This window comes from Austrofundulus limnaeus, unplaced genomic scaffold (genome assembly GCF_001266775.1).
Source record: "Austrofundulus limnaeus strain Quisiro unplaced genomic scaffold, Austrofundulus_limnaeus-1.0 Scaffold114, whole genome shotgun sequence".
Lineage (NCBI taxonomy): Eukaryota > Metazoa > Chordata > Actinopteri > Cyprinodontiformes > Rivulidae > Austrofundulus > Austrofundulus limnaeus.
Window position 1 is genome coordinate 1,403,275 of NW_013952516.1, and position 8,825 is coordinate 1,412,099.

Below are 8,825 nucleotides of genomic sequence, written 5' to 3' on the forward strand. Positions count from 1 at the left end.
CTGCTGCTGATCGTCGCTCTGTGCTGCGGAGCTCGCAGAGGTAAAACTCCTTCAACACTGCAACAAGAAGTGTCTCCAAATGTTTTTTTTTTTAAATTTTTTTTATTATTATTATTGTTTCCATGCATTTCATCACAGCCTCTCTTAACTCTTCATTTCTTTTAATCTGTTCTGGTTACTTAATAATTATTAGTTATTTTTGTGAGCCCATTGTTCGGCCCGGTCCTTGTGCTGGGCCCTGACAATGGCTCTCTCCAAAGCGGCAGTGCAGCAGTCTGAGCACGGATCGAGTTTCTCCTCCTCTCTCCTGGGCCGTCATTCTCCTGTCTGCCCCTTAATGGCTCATGGAGGAGGGGAAGAGAAGGGAGAAGAGGACGACCAGCTCTCCTCCTGTCTATATACACAACAGACCTATTGAATCCAACTTAGAGCCGAGTCTGTCAGAGGGTGGCTGACCATAAAAAGTCAAAAGTGGGCTGTAAATCTAAACTTAAAGTAGAGCAAAACCCATTCACAGAAAAGGTGTCAGACTTGGCTGATTTTGATGTTTATCTTCTCACCAACATAATATGTCATGTTCCCACTTTCTTTGCTGCTCATTTAATTCCACCTCTAATCATGCATTTTCCTCTTCCCAGCCTTTTTTATGGTTGTGTTTTTGGCTCGCTGTCTGTGCAGGGGGTCGACTGGAGTGGTGCCTATTTATTGGGCAGTCACACCTCCTGTAATTAGTTTACCAGGATTCATCAGCAGGACAAAAACCCACCTCCTTCACACACACACACAGACTCACACACACAGCCTTGTGCAACATGCTCCTGCACATTAAGACTCTCTCAGCACCTATATACTTGCACAYGTGCGTCACCTGGAAAGAATGTGCATTATTGTTTAGTTTGCTGAGGCGAAGCGGAGGGTTTTTATTTGCCAAAGCGTGTGAAATGTTTCGTGGTTTTTTTTGTTTGTTTTTTTTTTTTTTGCTTTTTGGACAGTTTGTCAACAGCTGTCAAGCGCYGCGTGTTTGGACAGGAAGGCAAAAGGAGTGTCTGAATCGAGGGACCATTGTTCGCAGTCGAGTGCGGTGCTGTATGTGGAGCTTTGCGTCGGTGTGATTTGAGCTCGGGAGTGTGAGAGAGTGCACACAACAAGGTGATCAATAAGCACTTCACGAGCCATTCCCTCGGCTGAGAGATGATCCCAGCGGATCCTTTTCTGATCTGGGGAGATTAGAAAAGTTGGAGGGAGTCTGAGTGGGAGACAAAGAACCACTAAGAAGAAGAAGATGATGAAAATAAATAAAAAAAAAGCAAGATTGGGAGATTCTGACCTTGTTTGATGGTAGAGAAGGTGCCTCAGGATGCAAAAGGACAGAGGGCAAAGGAGCTGAAAAGACCAGAAAAGCTGCTGAAGATCTGAAAAAAGAGAATAAATAAAAAAGGTTGAATTTTGAAGGCAGTGCTGACTCCCCTTTGTGTCTCCTCTTAGAGACGACAGCAAATAAAACTGCAATAATCCCCCCCCACAGGAGGACTTCCTCATCCTCCTCTTAATAATCTATAAATCTGTTGATTCTCTTTTCAAATCTCATTTAGCATTCACCACCTCAACTCCATTTATCATAAACTCCTTATTTATATGCACAGATTAGATTTTCCTTTCAAATACAGCTCTGCGTGCTTGAAGAGATGGGTGGGCGACGTCCCTGGAGAACCAAAATAAGGGAGTTGTGTTTTGACAATCGACTTTAGGTCGTCAGGACATAATTAATCAGCTTCTTGCCTGATAAACCTGCAGAAAGTTTGCATCGCAGTGCATCTTTAAAAGTCAGAAGTTGGAGCTAGAATCTTTCTTTTACGAGGTCAGCTTCCTTTTTGCTCAGACATTATTGAATAGATGCTTTAGTGTGTTTTAGTGCAGCTCAGCAGAACGCTTTAGGAACCAGAACAAACTTAATCCAGTTTTTGGGTGCTGCAGGCCTGATAGGAGGGGAAAACTGTCACAATGTGGCCTCAGTGCTCAAATGATGTGTGGCTGTGGTTGGAGAGGTCCGACAGCTTGTGTGAGTGTGTGTGTGTGTGTGTGTGTGTGTGTTTGTGGACCGGTGTCAGTATTTAACAAGCAGGGCTGAGATTCTGAAGTTTGGCACGAGTGGGGGTCCTCCTCTCGCACCCCGTCTGCCAAAACCCGGAGCAGCACTGCCCCCATATGGTGGCACCCATCTCTCCGTGAGTCTGTGACGAGGAGCAGGCTAATGGCTTTGTTTTATTCGTTTCTTGGTGCTAACTGAAGTGGATGTGAGGGGAAAAAGTGTGCACTTTCTGCTCTTGCTTGAACACAGGAGAGTCATAACACCCTCTGAAGATTTTTGATTGCAGCTCGAGTTTGTGTGCAGCTCCACACACACACACACACACACACACACACACACACACACACACACACACACACACACACACGCTGCAGAGCCTTTCTATCTGGCCTAATCTAATAGCAGCACGCTGTGACTGATGCATTAGGTCTGGTCTCTAATCTCTCTCTGGCTCTAACTCCCTGTTTCTCCCTGATGATCAGTGATACAAAAGGCTGCTTTGACCCCAGTCTCGCTCAGAAATGTAGAAACAGATAAGAGGTCACAGACAATTTTAGATCGAGAAATCTCTTCCTGATAGGCGTGATGGTGGTCTTTTAAAATGTTTTTTGTCTAAATATTAAAAATAAAATCTCTCAGATGTGCCACAACAAACAGGCTACACTTCATGTAATCGTGGAAGATTTGTAAGTGCAAACCTTTTGCTTTATGTGCTTCTTGGCTACAGTATCGTCTGACTCCTTGTGGGAAAAACTTGCTTCATCGTTCCTGTCTGACTGCTCTTTGGTTTATTACTCTTCGGCTTTATTACACTCACAAAGCGGCACTGCTGATTGATCAAGAATTGGCAAATGGTCCGCTTTTATTTTTTGTAGTTTTATTAGCTCAAACGGGCTGATACCATTGTGAGTTTAAGATCAAAGTGAGCTTTTTTTTCCTCTCACAGTAACCTTATCTGTCTCGTGTGAGTGCACAAACTTTCCACTTCCGCGTAAGATCCAGCATCTAATCAGGTTCAAACCTGATTTGTCAGACATCTGAGATTACATAACCGTAATTGCTTTGCTTCATGCTGGTGATTTTGACCCAGTGTGTGTGTGTCTTCTTCAGGTCAGTGCCAGGTGGCCTCCACTCAGTGTCGAATCCAGAAGTGCACCACTGACTTCGTCTCCCTGACCTCCCACCTGACGCCTGCCGTGGATGGCTTTCACGCGGAGTTCTGCAAGGCTCTGCGCTCGTACTCGGCCTGCACTCAGAAGACAGCCAAGGCCTGCCGGGGAAACCTGGTCTTCCACTCGGCCGTGCTCGGCATCTCGGACCTCATGAGCCAGAGGAACTGCTCCAGAGACGGGCCGACGTCCTCCACGCAGCCCGAGATCCACCCTGAACCCTGCAACTACCACAGCCGTACCCAGCACGCCCACACACACACACACTCCCACGGGCACACACACTCACACCCTCACAGCCACAGCCACACTCAGCCTGCGTACTTGTTCTGTGGGCTGTTTGGAGACCCGCACTTAAGGACATTCAAGGACAGCTTTCAGACTTGTAAGGTGGAGGGGGCGTGGCCTCTGATCGATAATCACTACCTGTTGGTGCAGGTCACTAACGTTCCTGTGGTTCCTGGCTCCAGTGCTACAGCCACCAATAAGGTGAGGAAGGAAGGGGGCTATGTGGGGTTGAATTTGTTTAAGGTATATTTTAAATCTTTTGGAATTGGGTTTTGTGGAAAGGTTATAAACAATCAATAACTTACCTGTTACAATGATGGTCATTGGAAATAGACATTCTAATAAACCTAGAAGTTGAAGCTGAAATGGGACCAACTTCCTTAAAGGCTGATTCCAATAAACGTTTTAGGTCTGGCCCCTTACATATGAACTGACAGACTTTGGTACTTGGATTGTTGAAAAACAGGAAGGAGATTATTTGGGGTCTAGATGTGGTCTAGATCCCCACACCCCTGGTTCCAAAAATGTAACATGGCAGTGCCCTTTAACTGGATCTTGTGGTTTTAATTTTGGACAATGTAAAACTTTATCTGTCTTATTTATTGTAAGTGTCTCTTCGAACGACCTCAGTTTGGAGAAGTGAAGTTTAATTCTGGCCAGATTATTTAGCTARCAGCTTGTTAGGTCAAAGTGGACCGTTGTCCTAAATCATTTTTGATCACCAACAATTCATAGCGGTTCATATGAACTCTTATTTTATACATATTTTTCATGGTTTTTAGTTTTGCATCTGTTATTCATATAGCTTTTAATGGTTATTTGCAAGAGAAAAGCAGCAGCAGCAACTAGCTGTAGCACTCATTGGAGATTGTGATACACGCACTTCACACTAACTTAGTAAAAAGAGAAAAAGTTTCATACGGAAACCCTATTAATGCTTTTAGATTTTTCTCTGAAGGAACTTCACTTTGATCTTGGCCAGAGCTGAACTAACTTTTGATCTGATTGACAAGYGAGTTAATCTTTGGTTCTTCAAACTGAGGTCGCTCAAAGACCTATCTAAAATAGCTAAGWTATTATTTGCTCTTACATTTTCTATGGAATCCCACTTCAAAATAAACATCTGAACAGGTTTTTTTTTTCAGGTGAAACAGCTTCTTAAGTGTGACCAGCTGATGTAAATGGCCTAATTTTTAGTGCGTGTGTTGTTGTAATTATTCCTCGGTTGCGTTTCTGTGTCACCTTATCAGTCTGGAACTAGAAAACACCCTCGGCGTTTAAGCCTCATTTTGTGCCTCTAACTGCCGCAGACTCACAGGTGTGAGGCGAGCGTCCTCGGATCTTGTGACTGCCTCTTGTGACTGCAGCGGCGTTGCAGATCTAACTTGGTTAATAGCTGCATGCAGTCTTGACCACTAATAACCGTGGAATGAGATGTGTGAAAGGACCTACTGTTTACTTTAGAGTGTGTTTGGAAGTGTGTGTGTGTGTGTGTGTCTCACAAGTTCATAAGTGGCACTCCTTGCACTCAGCTTAAAGCACTGTGTGTTAAAAGGTCCCAGTGCAGTGGGAAAGACACACACACACTCACACACATGCACACAAATATGTATGTGCACAACTAAATGGATGACAAGCCACACAAGGTGAGCTTTGTGGTGTTAAAGAAGCAATGTTGATGTTTCCCCTGATGATCTGCCCTCTCTAGCTTAGTCGATGGCTTTAATTATTAAAGCACATACACACTTGTAAACACACACACACACACATACACACACACACACAAGCACACACAGACACACATAGAGCAAATAGTAGTTTTTCTTCACTTTGTAGCTGAAGGGTTGACCTTGTGTCAGAGGTGGAGCGAGTTATTAGTCACAACTAATAGACACACACACACACTTATATACACACACTTATATACACCCACGTTAACAGCCCTCCAGGCTTAATGGGCTGCCAGGCCTCATTCCTCACGGCTGTCATGTGAACAAAGCAGCCATTCACCGGAACTATGATGCTAGCGCTAACCGTAATGCTCACACCACACCCTGCATCTGCACACCACTGGAGTGTGTGTATGTTTTTCAGTTTGGCGTTGCGTGTGCTTGCRTGTGTCAGCATGTTTTCATAGCTGTGTCAAATTACAACTTGTTAAAAACTCATTAAGTCATTTCTCAAATGTTGTGTGGAAATCTGTGTGTGCGTTCCCTGCATTTTTTTACCTGTCTTGCATTTTGTTTTCTTCAGTGTACTCATTATTGCGGAGCCTAAAAGGTGAATTTTTCCGGAAATTTCGACAAAACTGACCTAGGAGCTTTTTCCCCCCACTTTTTCTCTGCAGATCACCATAATCTTCAAGCCTTATGAGGGCTGCACGGACCAAAGGGTCTACCAGGCTGTCACAGACAACCTCCCCGCTGCCTTCGATGACGGGACGGTTAGCAGCGGCGACCCCATCCACGCCTCCGTCAGTGCAGACGGTGCAGCAGGGAAGGTCCGGGCTCTGTGGATCTCCGAGCGCAGCCCCGGGCGCCACGTGGAACTGTACGCCGGCTACATCGGCGTGACTATAATCGTCCGCCAGCTGGGGCGYTACCTGACGTTAGCGGTGCGGATCCCAGAGGAGCTGGCTCAGGACTATGACGACACCCAGGACCTTCAGCTCTGTCTGAACGGCTGCCCCGGCAGCGAACGCATCGACCAGGCGGGACACCTCCCGCTGCCGCTGTCTCCTCCCGCGCTTGGCCTCCAGCGCCAGCACCTGCGTCGGCCCAGCTACTCGCCGCAGACACAGGCGTACCCTCGCGGCGCCGTGCAGGTTTTCGGTGTAGAGRGGGCGAAGGAGCGCTGCGGGGAGCAGTTGGAGGTGCCGGACATTTACTTCCACTCTTGTGTGTTTGACCTCCTGACCACTGGGGACGCTAACTTCACGGTGGCTGCGTACAGCGCCCAGAAGGACATGGAGAGCCTCCACCCGCACCGGGATCGGTGGAGGATCTACCCCCGTGGATCCGCCTGGTCCGTCTTCCACTCTGACTCTGAGTCTGTGGAACAGCTCATTCTGCTCCTGCTGTGTGCTCTGAGGGCTGTTGTCCTGTAGGGACAGCAGTGCTTCTGTGTGTCTGGATGCATGTAGGCCTGTGTTTGTGTGTGCACTAGAATGAGAGTTTAGAGAGTTTTTTTTTTGTACTTTTTGCTGAGCACTGATATTGAGCACTGATGTCTTTCTCCTGCAGAGAGGAAACAGCAGGCTAGACAATTACTATGAACTGGAAGTCTTTTAAAGGAGGCGATAAGYCCCCTTAGTATGCACAGAGAGACGATCAACACTCGCAGCATTTTATCTGGCAGAGTCAGAATGCAACTGACAATGAGACGATTGCTTTGATTTGGGTGAATCAACTGTAAATAGTTCATTTTTCTCTTCAGTGCACAGTGTAATGATGTAGTTTGTTTTGGTTTGTGTCATTTGGTGTGATTTTTTTTAAATGCCTCAAACCAAGGATTTTATTTTATTTTATTTTATTTTAACAAAAGCACTTTATTTTAACTTTTTTCACACACAGTGCCAGTCAGTGTTTCTTTATTCACGTGCTGTTTTTTCCACCAAAACCAAGAAGTTTCGTCAATATTTCGTCAGCTGGATGGCAGGAGCTGCATTTCTGTTAAACGCGTCATTCTTCCAGCTGCGGAYCTGACTCAGTGTCTCATTTTACGTCGGTCAATGTGAGTTTTTCTGTTGAATGTATTAGGTATATTGTTGCAGCAAATGCCATCAAGTACTACTTTCTTTAAAAAAAAAAGATGTCAGCTGTGTGTGCAGATGTGTTTAGATATGTTTCCTTTAAACTAACTGAAGAATGTGGGTTYGTTTCATCAGAGGTATTCTCATCGTTTTGTCAAAATGTGATGACCAAACTGTCATGTTTTGTACTCACTGTATTTTTTTGTTATTATTTGAGCCAAAGACAAACAATGTATGAGTTTTTATTACAAGAAAAATCAAAACTCACCACCAAACCAGCACCCCTATTCTCTTCTTTTGTGAACTAGTTTTCTCATTCGGACAGGTACTTCTTATTTTGATCTTTGTACGATACTGAAGCAGAGAAAAAACTTTGATATGCTGTGCTGCTGTATGATTTGTACGCACAGTGTTGGGAGAATTTGATGCCTGGCAGGAATTTCAACCCTTTCAAACATGTAATATTCTGTATATTTACGCCCAGTTTGTTGAATCGGCTTAWTCTTAATTTGTTTGTGTGATATTTTTCATCATGTGAGTGTCGGTTTGGTGAAGAGTGACTGGTCAGTGTTGAAGTACCTAACTTATTTATGAACGTAGTGTCCTGTAGAGGAAGTTAAGCTCCATATTCTTGCTGTTGGTTAATTATTTAAAAAATGTCAGCTGTGATTGTACTGCCACCTAGTGGTGCTCTCTTGCTATGTTGGTGTGTTACTAAAGGCGCTGAATAACAAAGAAAATGGAGGAAACCAACTGTGTTTGTGTTTTATTGTCACTCAAAGGTGAAAGGGTAATAATGTTTTTGTCTTTGTGTTTGTTTGTATTGTTAGCAAAATGTTTCATAAGTTACCACAGATTTTAATAGGAAATTCAGACAGTAATTGGGCTGACACAACTGATTAAATGGCCGCTTCAGCAAAACAATCTTAACAAACAAAAATTGTTTACAGATAATCAGCTAATATTTTGTGTAGGTTGTGTAGTAACTGAGACTTATCTCCAGCTTGTACTCTGAGAACTAATCAATTGCACATGTTCTGTTTTTTTTTTTTTTAATTTATCATAACTTAATAGAGTCAACTTTTAACTGCTTTTATTTCAACAAACTATTAGAAAAATATCTCATGAACAAATTTTAATTAAAATTTTAGAAAATAATCATGCAGTTGATGTCTAAAACGTGATTAAGTCGGATCAATTCAAGAGGGTTGTACAGCCAACTGACCTTACAAAACACAAAAATGGCTTCAGACTCGTCCGTTTTCTTCTGCTTATCCAAGATCGGGTCACGGGGGCAGCAGTCTATGAGCAGAGAGACCCAGACCTCCCTATCTCCAGCCACTTCTTCCAGCTCCTCTGGGGGAATCCCAAGGTTTTTCCAGGCCAGCTGAGAGACATAGTCCCTCCAGCGTGTAAGAACCACTCTATGAAATTAGGACCAGCCCAATCTCACAAAATAATCCCTCACTCAAGATCTTTGCATTATGAAATCTCAGACACTGATAAGACCCATTCTGATCATGAATGA

At 44.2% G+C, this 8,825-nt stretch overlaps 1 protein-coding gene across 1 annotated transcript; it reads left to right on the forward strand.

The window, feature by feature from the left end:
- Nucleotides 1–8,050, forward strand: rgmb (repulsive guidance molecule BMP co-receptor b; the record flags this gene model as incomplete). Its single annotated transcript, XM_014014452.1, is given in 3 exon segments — nucleotides 1–40; nucleotides 3,200–3,747; nucleotides 5,894–8,050. Coding segments are annotated over 3 exon segments (1,347 nt in total), but the record flags the coding sequence as incomplete, so codon positions are not given.
- Nucleotides 8,051–8,825: the final 775 nt, after the last annotated feature.